The sequence below is a fragment of the Tursiops truncatus genome, chromosome 2 (assembly GCF_011762595.2).
Source record: "Tursiops truncatus isolate mTurTru1 chromosome 2, mTurTru1.mat.Y, whole genome shotgun sequence".
In the NCBI taxonomy this organism is placed as follows: Eukaryota; Metazoa; Chordata; class Mammalia; order Artiodactyla; family Delphinidae; genus Tursiops; species Tursiops truncatus.
In genome coordinates this window covers 38,121,177-38,140,311 of record NC_047035.1, presented here as the reverse complement: position 1 = coordinate 38,140,311, position 19,135 = coordinate 38,121,177, and the positions used below count along the sequence as shown (strand labels likewise).

General features: G+C 38.3%; 1 protein-coding gene across 6 annotated transcripts in view; it reads right to left on the bottom strand.

The window, feature by feature from the left end:
* PPP2R5E (protein phosphatase 2 regulatory subunit B'epsilon) overlaps nucleotides 1–19,135 on the bottom strand; it is a 153,366-nt gene that overhangs the window by 22,170 nt on the left and 112,061 nt on the right. For 5 of the 6 annotated variants that reach the window (XM_019923046.3, XM_033851074.2, XM_073800412.1 and 2 more), the window contains exon 5: nucleotides 14,789–14,881. The exons of the other annotated variant lie outside the window; for it this stretch is intronic. In XM_019923046.3, coding sequence (XP_019778605.1) covers nucleotides 14,789–14,881 — 93 coding nt within the window. The remainder of the gene's footprint in view (nucleotides 1–14,788; nucleotides 14,882–19,135) is intronic. 6 annotated transcript variants of the gene reach the window in all.

Below are 19,135 nucleotides of genomic sequence, written 5' to 3'. Positions count from 1 at the left end.
TATGTACGTTATACATGAATAACATTATTTTTAAGTTCCCAATCATTTGTAATCTAAAGGCAATAACTGAATCCTGATAAGATCCCATCTTATCAGAATTGAAAACATATGTCAACACAAAAACTTGTACATGAATGTTCACTGCAGCATGATTCATAACAGCCAAAAAGTGGAAATAACCCCAACGTCAACTGCTGCAAAGTGTGTTTGCAGTGGAATATTATTCCGCCATAAAAAGGAATGAAGTAAAAAATATGTTACCACATGGATGAACCTCTCAAACATCATGCCAAGTGAAAGAAGCCAGACACAAAAAGGCCACATATTGTATGATTCCATTTATGTGAAATGTCCAGAATAGGCAAATCCACAGAGACAGAGAGCAGAACGAGGAGTGGCTGCTAATGGGTAGGCTGTGCCTTTGGGAAATGATAAAAAGTGCTCTGCAATCATATAACAGTGATGGTTACACAACTCTGTGGAATATATTAAAAAACATCAAATTGTAAACTTTAAAAGGCTGAATTCTATGGTATATGAATTATATCTCAATAAGGCTGCCTTTTGTTTTTTTTTTTAAACAATAGTGGGCAGGTTCCTCTAGCTGAAGAACAAACTTGGAGACTGGTCTAAATTTTACTGAGTTCTTCATACCTTCATTATCATTGCAATAAAACAAAACTCATAGTTCTAATGTTGACTTCATAGCAAAACATTTCAAGAGCATATAGAGAGCATACAAATGAAGAGACTACCTTAATTACCAAAAAGAGCTATCAGGACAGACTAAAGCATGATTTCAAGTGATTAAGACTGAGGTTGAGACCGACAGCAGAAGAAGGCAGTGGGCAGTAATCAAATAAATCATCTACTTTGGTGCTTTTCTTTGAACAAAAGACAGAGTTACAGACAAAAAAAAAAAATCCCTTTACATAATGGCAGAAAGCACAAACTGAAGAATAGTCTTCAAAACTGGGCAGTGAGACAGACAAAATTTTTGACTGTACAATGTCATGCATCCATTCAAACAATGACTGTTTCAAATGAGTATGTCGCCAGTCACTGGGCAAGGTGTCAGGGATACAATGATGAGCAACACTGCTTTTACAGAGCCTAACGCAATGAGGGATACAGGGAAATAAGCAGCATGGTAAGTGGCTCAGGATACTATATAAATACATAGCAGACACATCTACTCTATTTGGGAGAAGTGGAGTGATCAGGGAAGGCTGCTATAGGAAGTGACATCCATGAAGAAATTAGGAGTTAGAGGTGAAGGAAGTGTTCATGGCAGATTCAATAACACATACCTTCACCAGCAGCCTATCTAAACAGAAGATGTGGTTAAAATACCTGCCATCTCTCTGCCTACTTTGTCATGCAATCAATCAACCAGTCAATCAGTCAATCTCCTAGAGAATGGACTTGAGGTTATGGGGAGGGGGAAGGGTGAGCAGTGACGGGGCGAGAGAGAGTCATGGACATATACACACTAACAAACGTAGTAAGATAGATAGCTAGTGGGAAGCAGCCGCATGGCACAGGGATATTGGCTTGGTGCTTTGTGACAGCCTGGAGGGGTGGGATAGGGAGGGTGGGAGGGAGGGAGACGCAAGAGGGAAGAGATATGGGAACATATGTATATGTATAACTGATTCACTTTGTTATAAAGCAGAAACTAACACACCATTGTAAAGCAATTATACCCCAATAAAGATGTTAAAAAAAAAAAAAATCAGTCAATCTCTGCATGCACCAGGGATTGTCCTCTTTGCTGCGCGCATGCACGCGTGCACACACACACGAACAAACTTGGAGTCCACAGGAAAGCAATGAGCAAGTCAACTACACATTTCCACAAGAAATGGTCTAAGAAAGAAAGATGTGAACGCTATGGGCAAAAAAGGCCCCACCGGCTCAGTATCTCTTATCTAATGCCTGCATAAAATGACAGAAGATTTCTAACCTACTCATTCCATTCCTTGTTAATAGAAATAATTATCCTTTGAGTTCTATTTTTTTAGTTGGTTTCTATTTTCAAGTGTTGTAAAAGGGCTTAATGAGTAATTTGCAACTAACGTAGGAGAAGGTTTGAGGGGGTGTACTTTTAGCAAAACTTGAATCAACCATGCTTATGTACTGTTAATCCTTTTTTTTTTTTTTTTTTTTGCAGTACGCAGGCCTCTCACTGTTGTGGCCTCTCCCATTGCGGAGCACAGGCTCCGGACGCGCAGGCTCAGCGGCCATGGCTCACGGGCCCAGCCACTCCACAGCATGTGGGATCCTCCCGGACCGGGGCACGAACCCGTGTCCCCTGCATTGGCAGGCGGACTCTCAACCACTGCGCCACCAGGGAAGCCCTGTGCTGTTAATCTTTAAGAGTTTAATGAACACATAATAATTAAACAAAAATTATTTAACTAATGTTTCCATTAGGTCCTCAAAGAAAATGTATTACCAGGCACCTAACCTGAGTGAGTTTTAAAGCCACAAATATTATATATTCTATGTTCTTTGAGAAAGATGAATTGCAGTATATAAACTAATTTTCTGCTGCTCTACAGAACACACTCTTGATGATTTCATGATGTATGAGACAAAAGAAAAGGTGGAACAGTGCACAGGCCCAAACAGAGGAGAGAGTGGGATGAGCTCTAATTTCCAAAACAAAGTAATATTTGTGTGCTTAGTCATATATACACTTCAAACACTCCCCACAAAAAAAAAAGCAATGAAAAACATAATCCAGTATTTGTAAATGCCTAGGTAGACTATGCTCCCTACAATGTAACAGGCAACTTGTTGTCAAAGAAGCGAAGCTGGAGTTTCCAGGGTGATTACAGAGCGAAGACAGACCTGTCAACATGCTGTCTCCTAGTTTACAAAATCAGCCTTCCTGAAACTAATAGACAGTGATGAACTGCCTAGTGATTTAGCCAAAGAACCTCCCCTGAACCTCATAATAAATCTACAGTGAAATTAAAAGGGCAAAATGAAAAAGGTAGTTAGGGTCTTTCAGTTAGACTTGGGAGATTGAACCTCTCTCCTCTTGAACACTCCCTGAAGTGAGAGTAAAAAGAATAAAAATGGAAGAAATCCATGGGGCAGAAAGGATTGGAGAGAAGATTAGGCAAATTTGCACATCTCTCAAAGATGGAAAGTAGATGGCAAGGGGTAACTATCTTAGGTTTCCTCTTTCTCCACTCTGCTAAATGTTTTTCCATTCTGCCAGCAGGGAGGGACGCCAACAAGAAGCAAGCCAATTCACACCAGGGAACCCTTAAAAGGCATAAGAATTGAAGGCACCAGATATATTTGATGTCAAGGGTGTGAGGAGCTAGAAACAGCAGAACTGACTGAAAGCCTGGAGAAAGAGTAACAAGACCTCCCAGATCCTCTGTCCCATGCAGTGTACTGAAGATTGAAAATCAAGGTCTGGAGGGAATAAATGAGTAAGTCTCTAGTCTTGGGGATATCAGATATAGCTAAAGTAAAACAGTTATTGAAAATAATGGGATTTAATAAAATTCTGCATGCTGAAGAACATGACCTTTGCCAGGCCCTTCCCTGACTAAGCTCTCAATTCTGACTGAGGCAGGAGATTAGACGGTCCCTTTTTGGGGAAATTGACAGCCTCAAGAGGAAAACACCTACAGATATACTAATATTTGAAGGTTTCTCAATGAAATGGCAAGGCCTCTGCCTAATGTGCCAAGTGTCTCCCACTTACGCGTGTACACACACACACACACACACACACACACACACACACTCACACTCACACTCACAGACACAGGTTCTAGGAGGCTTTTTGTGTGTGTGTGTGGTACGCGGGCCTCTCACTGTTGTGGCCTCTCCCGTTGCGGAGCACAGGCTCCAGACGCGCAGGCTTAGCGGCCATGGCTCACGGGCCCACCCGCTCCGCGGCATGTGGGATCTTCCCGGACTGGGGCACGAACCTGTGTCCCCTGCATAGGCAGGCGGACTCTCAACCACTGCACTACCAGGGAAGCCCTCTAGGAGGCTTTTTTTGGACTAACGTATAACTATGAATATTGTCAAAGATCACCAAACACTCTAACATAAAAGATAGAGACCAAAACAAACCATCATAAAGAACTCAGAGGAAATAGCCATACTGCAAGGAGCAGAAAAAAACTGCAAAAAATGAACCTATAACATCCCCAGAAATAAACAAATCTACTAGATACTTGAAACAAAATCAGAATGTTATTACAGATGAATACTCAGAAAATAAAATAGAGCTTTTGGAAATTCAAGATGTAACAGAAATAAAAGTTTCAGAAGGACTGGCGCGTTAAAATGAGCAAATCTATGCTGAAAGTATAACCAAACGATGAAGATTGTAACAGAAGAAAGAAGATAAGAAAACTAAAGGATCAATCCAAAAGGTCCAACACATGACTAACAGACATTTTAAATGGGTACAGAGACAGAGAAACAGAGAAAATAAAGAGAAGGAAATTATCTGAGAAATAATTCAATGTAATTTTCTAGGAAAAAAGGACATGACTACATGAGTTTCAATACAGATGAGGGCCATTATGTCCTCTGCACAATAAATGAACAAAGCACAACACTTTGAAGTTTCCGGACATTGTGGACAAAGAGTAGATCACAAAAGCTTACAGAGAAAACAGGTCACTATAAAGGATAAGGAATTCAGCTGGCACAGGCCTTCTCAACACCAACACTGAAAGCTAGAAGACAATAGAGCAATTCCTTAAAACCGCTGAGGGAGGATGGGCTCCAACCTAGAAATCCAAACCTAGCCAAAGCATCAACCAAGTATGTGGGTAGAATAAAGCCATTTTCAGAGAAGCAGGGCTCAAAACATTTACATCCCATTCATGCTTTCTTAGGAAGCATTTAGCGTATGTATCCCACCAAAACGAAAGAGAGGAAACCAAGGAAATAAAGACATAGTCCAGAAAAGCTAAGTCCCAGGATGGCCACTGCAGATACAGCCTAGAGAAAGCAACCAGTGCCAACTAGAGCAGGATGACTGGAGCTCCAGAAAAAAGGCCTCCAAGAGGAAAAAAAAAAAAAGACTAGTTATCAGCATGGGCCAGACTGGGAAGAGTTGTATGGTGCTCTCAGAGAACTAAGGGATATACTAATGACGACTACATAAGAAAGCAAGCAAGTGAAAAATAAGGCAACTACTAATTCTAGGGGTTAAAAAAAAAAAAAAGCCCTATAAGAGAAGAAATGTAATTATAGCATAATGTGTGTCTTGGCTCTGAACAACATATACACAGTCATACTAATGCAAACACTACAATTTGATTGAATTAAATTTTGTGACATAACTGCATTGGAAAGACATAGAAGGAGACATGCAGTGGCTTATAGTAGGAACAGATGAAAAACATCAACAAAGGGCAGTAAGAGTGCTCTTTAGAATTATGGAGATACATATGAGGAAACAGCTAGAAGACTTGAATGTGGTTACCTATAGGGAACGAGACTCTGGGTTGGGGAAGGATCAGGCAGGGCTTGCTATTTTTCTTTATAAACCATATGAGCAAAAGACTTGAAACAAAAAGCCCATTACCCTCTTCTACATAAAGAAGCAACTGCCCAGTGCTATTTCATGTAAAAAAAAGAGTAAATAATCAATGAAATTAGTATTCTCAATGTTTTAAACCAAACTAAAATCAGATCTCTACATGTCTGGCTTTGTTTTTCACTTAAGCTACTCTACTAGGTGAAAAAAAATTATCTTCCTAATACCTTCATCTCGATCAAGTAATAAAGCACCTGGAGAAAACAGCCCAGAACCAAGAAAGAAGAGCCAGCGGCAGCGTGACTCCCATGAATGGTAACAACTCAAGAGGACCAACGTATGAAATGAACTGACCTATGGGCAACCACTGAGCGAGCACAGCGTGGACCAGGAATCAAAAGGTTGCACATTATAAGCTTCCAGCAGTTCTGACTTCAGGACCCCTATAACTCCGTATAAGCATTTCAAAGGTGTCAGTCATACAAACATGAACAACTCTGCCAAGTCACAGGCTTTTATTTCTCTCCTAATTTCAGCATTTTTCCTACAAAGTAGAAAAGTCCATTCTATTCTCCCTCAAGCACTTATTCCAACTGATTCAAGAAAACCCTGCGATTTAAATTTTTAATTCGGTCAGCATTTCAAGAAAGAGTTGCTATGGTACATAATGATGCACTTAGCGGGATACAGGCAGGGACTAGCTACATAATTTGTGGGCCCAGCGCAAAATGAAAACGTACTGCTCCTTGTTCAAAAAGTACTAAGAATTTCAAGACAGCAACAGCAAAGCGTTAAACCATGAAAAAGGTCCTTCTAAGCACAGGGCCCGCTGCCCCTGCACGAGTTCCTTGCCTACCAAGCTGGCTCTGGATGCAGAAGTCAGAGCAGTACAGCCCTTTTTTAAGGCTTTTGAGTTATAGTTGGACAGGATGGGATGGGGCAATTTATTGTTAACTGGTTATGTCTATCTGATAAAATTCCTGGTAGAAATAAACTCTCTAAAGTTTTATTTGCTATAGACTCTGAGAGAGAAATGTAAGCATTTTGACATATTCAAGGAACTTGTTTGGAAAATAGTTCTTTGTATTAGAGCTGAGATTCAAGGCCTCGTGAATTTTATTTCAGTTAAGAACCTAACATTTTTTCATGGGTTGGTTTTGTATCATGTCCAATTTGTCTTCAGTTTTTAAAACACAATAACAAAAGGTCACTTTTAAGGACAGGCTGGATGATTTGCATAATTTGCATGATAATTACAGTACCTTTCAGCTAAATATAACCACAAATGTGAAGTACAAATTACTAAGGAGCCACCTCCAGCAGTACATATGTTTACGGAGATGCTTGAATAGTACATCTCTTAGCAACCACTGACTACTTTTCAGACTTGCAGAGTGGTTGAACGCAGTCTTTAGAGATATGCTACTAAACTCTTACCACGACAATTCACCCAGTGACGTAATTCAAGGTTTGGCAATTCACTTTTGGTCTTGGGGGAGGGAAGTGTCATAAAGAAACCATTTTCTCAACCACCCTAATGCAGATGAAAATTATCTTTACTGGGAATAGACAAGGTTGTTTCCAAAGCCTAGGCAAGCCGACACACTTATAGCTAAGTTACCTAAGTCTAAAATCAACAACATTACCATGGACACAAGGGCACTATTTAATCAATCGACTAGCTTTGATAAGTCTCTGACAGCTTCCTTATGTAAAGACTTAGATTAAGTACATAAGAAGTGCTAAAGGTTATGTAAATCTAGATTTAACAAAAATTACTACGAAATTTAAACAAAGTAGTCCATTCTGAAATAAAAAAGAGCAAACCCTTCAAAGGTACAAGTCACTGACGATTTTGACTGGCCCATACAAAAATCTAGATTTCCAGGTTCTCTTAAAAAATCAGAAGAATCTAGCAACACTTGGCCCACTTAGCAATCAGCCAACAGTTAACAGGAACAGATTGGCAGCAGGGTCCGAGCTCTCTAGGTCACCACGGTTTCCATCAACTCCTTTCTGTTACACCCAGACTACTTCATTATGTATCACTTGTCTGGCCTCTGTAAAGATTTGAATGCGCTTTCCCTGGTTCTTACACACTAAAAAGTACATGCTCCTGGCACTAATTAAACATTTACTTCTAACACTGATTGGAAGAAATCAGTTGGTGAAGTGGAACTGATGAGAATTCAAGGACAAGAGACCATATTTAACATCTTTAAAAATCCCAACAGCCCACGAAGAACAATATAAGCAGAGTCAAAAGGGTTTTTTGATTTTTTAGAATGGTAAAAGTTAGATTTCAAAAAATGGATAACATGCTAGGTAAGACATGACAGACTAACATCATGTAACTTCCTGGATTGAGGCTGTTCTAGAAAATAATGGTAAAGAAAGTCTTAAAAACAAGAACTGATCCTAATAAAGATAGTAGTGACAGCAGCAGTGTAACATTTACTGAACAGTTACTATTATCAGGAATTGTTCTTAGTGCTTACATACGTATACACTTATTAAATCTGCACAAGAACCTTACAACATAATTACTATCATATAATGGATATTTTGCATCTACTTTCCAGATGAGGAAACTGAGTCATACAGCAGTTATATAACTTGCCCAAGGTCATGCACTAAAAAATGGTAGACTCTGAATCCAAACCAGTCTATACACTTAACCACTAATCTATATTGCTTCCTGCTGAGGAATTAAAAAGAGAGGTATTGAAAGAGGCCCTCGAGGCAACACAAGAAGCTTGCCACTGAGCTTCAGACTTTAAAAGGACATGCACAAATGATAAAAGGAAGGAAATACAAAAAAATGTTAAGTATAAAAGAATGGCATAGTCTTATAAAACATAGTCTTGGGAAGATTAATGAACAGAATCAGCTGAGTTTTACAAAAATGCAAGGCAACAAAATGAGAATGTAGCTGTAGTTGAAATATTTTGACTATTCTTATTGATTATAACATACATGTTCACTATTTAAATGCAAAAAATAGAAATTAGAAAGTAAAGATCATCACACATAATCACACCCCACCAGACAATTAATAAAAACGTGGTGTATCTCCTTCCAAAATTTTTAGTGCAGAGACAAACATTCCTTTTCCCTAAAATAACAGACTCAGGTTCAAAATATCATACTGTTCCATAATGTGCATGCTTCACTTAAAAACAGATCATGTGTAGCTCTATCTCATTCTTTTTATAGCCTGATGAATATTTCCTTAAATGAATGTCCACAGCTTATTCAACCAACCCCTACTGAAGAACTTTTAAATTGTTTCCAATTTTCTAATAATCATTGACAATGATACATTCAATAACCTTGTACATATTGCTTGGTGTACACATCTACTTCTCACGGAATTGCTCAGTCACAATCTAAGTCAATAGAATTCTATCAGATCTCCTCTTCAGAGCATTATACCAATTTAATATATATGTATGTAGGTAGGTATCTATCTTATCTACTTATTCATATATTTTTATGAGTTTTATAGCATACTAAAAAGGGTCTTTTCCACCCAAGTCTCTACTATGTTCCAGTCTCCTGTACCCATACCATGCTGTTTTAATTAATGTATCTTTACAGTATGTTTTAATGTCTAATAAAGTATCACTAGTTTTCTTTTTCAAAAACTTTTTATTTCATGAACTCTGAAATTTTCAAATAGAAAAACTACTGAAATTTTAATTAGAATTGCACTAAATGTACAGATTAATTTGGAGAGTCTATGGGCATTTTTATGATGGCAAGTCTTCCCACCTAGGATTACGTTACATTTCTGCATTTATTCAAGCCTTCTTTGCAAAATTTTTATTGTAAGTTTCACATAAATTTTAAAATTTTGTTTCAAAATGTGGAAGTTTTAAAACTAATATTGGAATCAAGAAAAATAAGACATCCTACCAATATGGACAGGTAACATAATATGAGGATGTGAAAAGAGTAATTGATATTTAATGAGCAACTATTAGGCCCCATATATGCTACCAGCAGACATTTATACAAGTCATATTATTTTATCATCATAACAGCCTATTTTTTTGTAACTTGTAAGAAAGACGACTGTTATTGTCATTTTATAGAAGAAAACACTGAGGCTCAGAATAGTCAATTATTTGCCCAAGTTTTCAGTACCTGTTTAAGACTGAAGGTAGGGAGCCTGTGTTTGTATCCATAGTGCCAATTCAATTAAGAAGATTTAACAGTTGTCAGTTTGGGGGTATATCTTATTTTACTGAACAGTACCTCACTTATACTGTTACCCCATGTCATGAATGAGGAAACTCGTGCTTAGTAGCAAGCGTATTAACTTGCTGAAAGTCACATTGCAAGTAAGCAGAAAAGCCAGGGTTTGAATGCAGTTTCTTCTTATCCCACAGCTCATATTCTTAGCTCCTAAAATATACTTAGAGTACATAGGGGAGTAAGGATTCCAATCCAGAGCCTTCTAAGTTTCTCTTCACTACATCCTGTTAAAATAGCCCAATTCTTTTTTTTTTTTTTTTTTTGGGTACGCGGGCCTCTCACAGTTGTGGCCTCTCCCGTTGCGGAGCACAGGCTCCGGACGCGCAGGCTCAGCGGCCATGGCTCACGGGCCCAGCTGCTCCGCAGCACGTGGGATCTTCCCGGCCCAGGGCACGAACCCGCGTCCCCTGCATCGGCAGGCGGACTCTCAACCACTGCGCCACCAGGAAAGCCCAAAATAGCCCACTTCTTATTTTGCTTTTGGGGATGCAGGAATCAGAGTCAGAACAGACTGTAAAGAATACAGCTAGCTGCTACAGAAAGTAAGTGTAAATCTTGTGGCTAGAATAAATTATGTCTTACTAAATAAAAGAGTTCTGAGTTGAAAACTCTTTTTGAGATCTTTGAGAATCCACAGAGAATAAGAAATCTGCTCAAAGAAAAGGAATAAGGTGAATGTCATCCTGATTTGCAATAGGGAAAAGTATGAGGGTTCCCATGGCACAAGAAAACCAGGCTAGGACCAGGTAGCACCTTGGGAGTCCATGCGGTAGAGAAAAAAGAGGGAAAACTGAGGGTAGGCAAAATGAATGAGCTGACTAGACGGTACAGACATACGAAGGACCTGCCAGCTCAAGGACAGTTAAGGCATGGTGGTCAGAGGAAGAGGACGGTAGGGTGGGATGGGGGATAACAGGATAGAATCTCAGCAATAACGCTCAAGCTCCAGCAGGCTCACCCATTGCCATCAGGTCTCAAGTCGGGACCAAAACTCTTGAGGAAGGAAGCTTAGGAGAAGCAGGCAGGGGATTGAGTCCCCACTCCTAGAAGGTGTTGGGGCAAACTTAGGGAAGGGAAAGGAATAGGAGGCCAACTTTACAGGTTACGAACATGAATGAACAGGGTAATTTGGAAGTCGGCAGCTGATAGGCAACCAGAGCTTCTCCCCATCATGAAAATTAGTGCACTGGTTAGTCACAGGATTACATTCAAGTACCACTCAGTGGTGCCGTTAATTCCACCAATACCCTGCCTGACCCTTTCATAACTGATGCAGGCACTGAGGTGAGCCCTGGTCTAAAGGCTGAGTTCATCAACAGGTCCAGCAGAGGGAAGATAAAGAAGGCAAAAAAGTTGAAAAAATGAGGCAGGGACTGAAAACATGAAGCATAAGTAGATGAGCTTCACTATTTATACTTTATTACTTGTCTCTCACAAAACTTGGGGACAGATGATCAGTGCCATGATTTGCAAGTACTTAGGGCAACATTACCAGTAAACCAATAGTAGCCCCCAGAAGTTCACTAATGCCCCGTGGCAGACGAATGGCGTTCCTTTTTATTTCTTTATTATTATTATTCTTTTCGGCCGTGCCCGCAGCTTGAGGGATCTTAGTTCCCTGACCAGGGATCGAACCCAGGCCCTTGGCAGTGAGAGTGCAGTCCTAACCACTGGAGAGCCAGGAAATTCTGGCATTCCTTTTATGATAAAGTTCCAAGGCCCATGGAGGAGGGGAATGCTGTAAACATGAAGTCCTGGCTTCTACCATCACATCTGATGAAGTCTCTACACTCTCCTTATAAACAAAAATTTTAAATGCGAGGATGAGGACATCCCAGGGTAAATTTCTTTTTCTTTTTTTTTTTAAGATACTTTTTAAAAAATATTTATTTATTTATTTATTTATTTAATTTTTGGCTGTGTTGGGTCTTTGTTGCTGTGCACAGGCTTTCTCTAGTTGCTGTGAGCGGGGGCGGGGGGGCTACTCTTCATTGTGCTGCACGGGCTTCTCATTGCGGTGGCTTCTCTTGTTGCGGAGCACAGGCTCTAGGTGCACGGGCTTCAGTAGTTGTGGCACGTGGGCTCAGCAGTTGTGGCTCGTGGGCTCCAGAGTGCAGGCTCAGTAGTTGTGGTGCATGGGCTTAGTTGCTCCGCAGCATGTGAGATCCTCCTGGACCAGGGCTCGAACCCGTGTCCCCTTCATTGGCAGGCAGATTCTTAACCACAGTGCCACCAGGGAAGCCCCCATCCTAGGGTAAATTTCTAACCGGCTCAAGGAGGGAATCCAAACACTGTTATTAGTGAATCTGTGCTAAAATAAAGTGAAGTTGCTAAAGGCATGCCACCGGCCTCTATCCTGAGTCCTGGCTAGTTTAACAATTTTAATCAATGGCTTCAATGAGACCAATCGCTAGTAATCACAGATGTGATTGGAAGGCACAGGGAATAAGGTGGATGACAGAATCAAGATCCAGAAAGACTTCAGAAGGCTGGGGAGATAAGATATTCCACAGGAATACGTGTCAGATCCTACACCTAGATAAAAAAGCAAACTGTAAAATGAACAAGGGAAAACGAAAACGGGTTTATGACAACATGTGTAAAACTAAATTAGAAGTCAGTTAAGACCACAAGCTTATTAACCTAAGTTAGCAGTGTCATGGAACAGCAAGAAGAGCCAGTGAGACTTCCCCTTTAAGAAGCCTAGCATCCAGACAAGGGAATGGAGACCCCCAACTCTAAGCTGCATTGGATCGACCAGGCTCAGGGCACTGTGTTCAGACATAGATGTCATCCTTGAAGACAAATGGACACATGTTGAAGACCAAAAACTGACAAATGAGACAGGGTTGACAGAACTAAGGACTCAGTCTAGAGCAGAGAACACACACTGACAGCTGGTAGGCTAGATCCAGAAGGCAGATGGCTTTAATTCATTCTGAACAGGATTTTAAAACTATCAGAAAATTTCACAAAAAAACTGAATTTGGGATAAAAAAATTTCTCTTGGGGAAAAAAAAAAAATGTCTGGCAATACTTAAGAAAGAGGTATTGTCAAAGCTCCCTTCAGTAGGAGCTGGTCTGCCTCCTATTGTCTGACATCTGGCCACCAGACTATTATAAATGAGCCTATAGGCATTTGAGTTGTAACTGCTGTTTTAGAGAAAAAGAGGCAAGAGGTAAATACAAAAGCTGTGTTCTAAGACCTGAAAGGTTATGCCTGGGCTAGTGATATACTAAGGGACTCTTCTGAAGAAATAAGGCCAAAAGGTATCAGGTATAAGGAGATTCAACATAAAAAATAACTTTCTAACAAAAATGGAACAATCTACCTGAGTATGTGGCCCTTTCTCACTGAAAAAGGGCAAGGAGAGGTCACCCCTCATCAGGGTCTCAAAGAAAACTGATTCACGGCGTAAAGAACTAGAAGAGACAACCCAAAATGTCCCTTCCAAGTCTGGGTTTCTCTGTTGTTTTAATTTTAGGAGCTTTATCAGTACCCATCAACCACGGAGAGCACACTGACTGGGCCCTTTGCAGGATTTACTGTTTCCATGTCAGCTAAACACAGTGTCTACTGTTGAATCATTATCCGATCCTCTCGGGCACTTTAATTTACCATAAATGTAAGAGAACCTTGTTTTTCATCAGTGCTGAGAGACGGGGGCTACTCCTGCGTTGAAGTCATTCCAAGTTATGGTAAAGGGAATCACAAGGAGGCATCATGGTTTAATGGACAGAAAACCAGAATAGGAAATGTGCTGGGGAAACCTGGATAACTTTTCTAGACCTCAGATTTATTCATCTATAAAATGGGCACAAAAGTTAGCCATGTCTCCTCTAGATAGCTGTATAAATCAAATTAAATAATGCATGTAAAGGTGGTCTGACAACTATACAGTGCTACAGAAATGCAAGGACTTTCCAATACAAACACAGACCTGTTATGTCTTGCTTTTGTTTTGCCTGAAATGCATTTTACCTACTTGGGATAAGGGTCTGGATCAACCTATTTCCCAGTGATCCATGAATCTACCTATTTATCTACTACCTCTCTAGCTATATATCAAATCTCACTTTTCCAAGACTTCTCAACCTAGTATGTCCAGAATTCTAAATGTATTAATTTAAGGAACGAGGTCATCACTGAGGTTAGCAACCTTTATCCAAGTAAAGCATAGGAGATCAGTTTTCTCCAAAGTAATGCTTTAAATTTGAAGTTCTGCATATTGGCTCACTAGGAGATATTTATTCTTTTCCACATAAGGCATCTCATTGATCACTTAGAAAGGAGTTACAACAATCCATACATCAGTTGGCTCAAGTATGCATTTTTTATAGATGAATGTTAACAAGAGCAAGGAGATACTACCTAAATATTCAGGGCCATGAAAGTACCCAATTCCGGGGTAAAAATATATGATTTACAGTTATAAAATGTAAAATTACAAATCAAGAAAAGTACGTAGGTATCCTGAAAAGTTCCAAACAGATAGGTGAGAGTTGATCTCTTCAAGGGAATCTTAAGGTGTTAAGCTGTGCTACTTCCTAGTTGTGGAAGCTCACCAGTACCCTGACTTTGATTATTTATTAAAGCTTACCTATGCTCTAGACCATGCCTACTCAGTTTTAACAGATGAATGAAATAGTTTAAAATCCTTATGCAAATAAAAGTTTTCAAGCTTACATAAGGATTCACACAAACTAGGGTTATACAAATGAAATTCCTTTATAATTAAACTTTAAGAAAGAAAACTGCAGGGATTTAGGCATTAGCATTCCTTGTTGTTTAAAATGTAATTAATTTCCAGCACAATAAACTAAAGAGGTACCTATTACTTTTAATGGGCAATAATGAAAAATAACTTATGTGTATATATTTGTTTACAGGGTGATATAACTGTCACTGTAAGATTTTGTTAACAAACATCAAGAGAAAATGAGATAAAGTGTTATCAACTGAAAAACAAATACATGCAACCACAACAATGTGCTTACCTGTAATACAAATTTCTGATCTATGTATTTTTTGGCAATGCTGGGTTGGAATTCTTGGCTTTCCAAAAATCGTATGAAAAACTCATATACAAGCTGCAACAAATAGGTCATCGTTAATTTCAAAATATAATTCACTGAGAATAGTATCAAAAACCTTAAAAAGCTCTAATACTAAAACTGACAAGGGGTTTAGTAGGTTTTAATATCATTCAACTAGCAGTGCCAGCCTTTCTTGTAGCTCACAGCTGCTGTTGTGATTTTTAACTTTTTAAATGTAAAATCTGGAAACACAGCCAAAGAGAGCAAATAAAAATATCCCATAATCTCACCATTAAGAGTTAACCACTGTTAACACTTTAATGTATAAAACTCCCAATTTTTCTCTATACTTCTACAATATACCAATGTACTATAAATTATATATATATATATAAAATATAGTTTTAAAACTACTTTTACCATCTAAACAATATATTGTGGACAATTTATGCCAACAATATCTAAGCCATCATTCTCAAGCTACAAGCAGTCCATTATACATATTTATAATGAATGATTCCAATACTCATAATTAATTTAACCAATATCCTATGCTTAGACACTTAAGTAGTTTTTAAATTACTTCTCTATTAAATTATGCCAGAATGTACATTATATAACATGCATCAGTGTGCACGTGTCCAATTATTTCATGAGGAAATATTTCTAAAAGTAGAATTGTTAGATCAAAAGATATCCAAACACGTCAGGATTTTCAACATTCATTACCAATTTCCTTTTAGAGAGTTTATGGCAATTTACACTCCTCTAAGCAATATATGATGGTGTATCAGGATATTCTCATCTGCAAAGAGTAAGAATACTCTCATCTGCAGAGGCAACCTCAAATAACCGTTTTAATAAACCGTGGGGGATCACTGTTTATGCTCTTTGCAAAATAAATCTATGTTAAAGTATACATTAAATCCTGGTGTAGTATACAACAGTATATCAAAACCAGGACTTTCAAGAGACAGGTAGACACTGGGTTGAAAACCTAGCTCTACCCCTTACTAACTGTGTGATCCCAGGCAAGTTAATTTCTCTAAAAGTCTTTTGCTTCAACTGTATAATGGGGATGATAATCCCTGAGATTAATGTGATTTTTTATAGATATATTGCCCTCTGCACAGTGGTTAACACATATCACCACTGTCATTACTGTCAATATTGCCTGAAACAGCATACTCAAACTTTTTAGTCTCACTCCTTTACACTGAAAAATTACTGAAGACTCAAAAAAGCTTTCTGTTTACATGAGATATATATATGAAAGTAGAAATAAAAATTGAGAAAATTTAATATATTTATTATTTTAGAACAATAAAATATATCACATGTTAACATAACTAACATTTTTGTGAAAAACAAATTTATTTTCCAAAAAAGTTACTAGGAAGAGAAGCACTTTTTTATTTTTGTAAATCTCTTTAACAGCATATGAAAAGACAGAATCTTGGGCTTCCCTGGGGGCGCAGTGGTTGAGAGTCCACCTGCCGATGCAGGGGACACGGGTTCGTGCGCCGGTCCGGGAGGATCCCACATGCCGCGGAGCGGCTGGGCCCGTGAGCCATGGCCGCTGACCTGCGCGTCCGGAGCCTGTGCTCCGCAACGGGAGAGGCCGGAACAACGAGAGGCCCGCCTACCGCAAAAAAAAAAAAAAAAAAAAGAAAAGACAGAATCTTATCTGTCTCCATATTCAAGCTGTCGTAATATACTGTTTTGGTTAAAGTATATAAAGAAAATCAAGCTTCACAGAAATCTACTAGTATGAAAAAGGGAGAGTATGTTCATAGTTTCTTCACATAATTGTAGATACTTTTCTTTGATACTACACCAGAACTTGACAGTCATTTCTTGAAGAAAAGTTGCAGTTGTAGAATCTGAAACTGTATCAATGAATTTTTCATACCATTAAACTAAATTCCAATCATCTCTCTTGCACTTTGGATGATCTTTACCCATGCATGACTGCCTAACATCATTCATTGGCCAACTGGAAAATATTGGTTCACTGAGTTATGGAGATTTTTCAAATGTTGACACATTTCATTACATACATACATAGTATCAATAAAAGTCACATTCCTTAATATCTCTAACTTTATTAAAAAAAAAGGCTTTAAGCTTTGGGGAGCTGTAAAGCTCAAGGTAACAGATAAAGGAAAGATACAGCTTTTCAAAATTCTAATTCTAAATTTTTCTTCAATGCTTTAATTTTATCAGTAGTAAAACAATTGTTTGTTTGTTTTAGAGAAAACATCCACCAAATACCCAAGTCAGAACAACCATAGTTTGTCAGGTATTCTTTCAAGTAAAAATGACAGTTCATGAAAAAACAGCTAGTTTAGCTTGCAGCTCAAACAATCACACAAATGTTTTAGCACAAGACAACTATTCAGTATGCAGCAGATGTGCTTTATGCATACTTTCCATTTCATCATGAAGAATATTATCTTTAATGTGTACTCAAAGGTCAAGATTTAATAAAATTAATAATTTTTGCTGCTTCTTCAAGGACATTCTTGATTGAAATTGGCTTTTTTTTTTTTTTAATTGTAAGTGCATGGCAGTGAAGAATATGACTACTAGACCAGTTGGGCACAACTGCCTTATTTGTGCTAACACAACAGCAATTTCAACCACCACTGCTTTTACAAATATTAGTGCAAATGTCAACACAGTGAAAGGAGCAAATAATACAGTATTATTATAAAACTACTTTTGACCTTGCAGGCCACTGACAATTAGGTCTCAGGTCCCCCCTAAGGGTTTACAGATACCACTAACCTAAATGTGTCACACAGTGACCTTGTGACTTCAGACTCTAACATTTAATATTAGGTATTCACATTAGGATTTTACTTCTTTATAAAACTATGTTTTTCTCTCTGAATTCAGAAGAAACTTCTTTCCCAGTTATCTGAACATTGCCAAGTTGTACTTCTAGTCATAATAATGCCTGAGTTCAAATACCCCCTAGAAGGATTGTTCTTTTTCCAATAAACTAATCTTTCAACTCTTGGTTTTACAAACAGAACATCAGCCTTGTTCAAATAACCCATAAAAAGGGGTTTCATCTCTCTTTTGATTCCTACAAAGTGGAGAGATTCTCATCTTCCAGGCCTGACTTGTGGGCAAGCAGGGCTTTCCAGTGGGATTGGCAAAATGTCCTCTCCCCTCTGGTCCCTTGAAAGCAGTTATGGTTTAAAAAATTTGATGGAAACACTTCAGACATATTAATTAATAAGCATAAATGTTCTCTACTTTAAAAGACAGATTTTACCTAAGAATCAAAAATCTCCCTTGAGTTTCTAAAGGGAAGGACTAGGGACTGCAGAGGATAAATTACTTTTCAAGCTCACATAAGTGAATTCTTCAAGGAACACGAATAAAAAGACTTTAGTATTCTGGTTTTTCAGTCTCCAGTGTAAAGCATTAAAAACAATCCCTTAATTGTAAATGGAAGTCCTACAAAATTGTATTCTACTATAAAAACAGACCCAATTTCAAAAAATACGCAAAAAAAAAAAAAAAAAAAAAATACGCAAAAAATAACCATGGTAACCATGGGATACCAGTTTAAAAGATACCAACGCAGATAATAGAAAAGATCAAATGACACACATACAGTAGATCTTTTGACATATGTGAACTAAAAATTTGTAGATTTAATACTTTTTCTTATTTTTAAATATCCTCAAAGATCCATGATTTGTTGTAATGAGTAATTCTATACGAGCCACAATTAAAATCAGAGAGTGCAGGAGCAGACAGTGAGGCAAGGAGCCTAGCCAACCACCCAACAACCATAATGTGATTTTGTTGTTCTCTACTATTGTCAGAGATTTGGTAATAAACACCGTGCTTCCTTGCAAAATGTGGGCCAGAATCAGCAGCACACTGCTAATGCTGGAGTTAAGAAAAAGTGAAAAGGCTGAAGAAAGTGCTGTTTGGGTCTGGAAAAATCGATTGTTGGATCAATCATAAAGTAAAATGTTGAATTTAGTGATGGGTCACCACGACATGAACGACCTATCACGAACAGAAAAGAAGTTTTCTTAAACATTCAACGAGGGCTCTTGCCAGTACTAAAACCACTTATTAGTGAAAATGGAAAGGTGACTGATTTGTGGAGTCAGAATATACAAAGAAAACACAGAATTCGTGAGACAAGTCAGGAGCCAGTACAAATACTTCCATAAAGCAAAAGACAGTGCCTTCTGACTTGGCCTTTGCTATGAATGAAGGTTCATTTGTGAATTTTAAGAGTAGATTTCTTTTTTTTAAAATTAATTTTAATTTTAT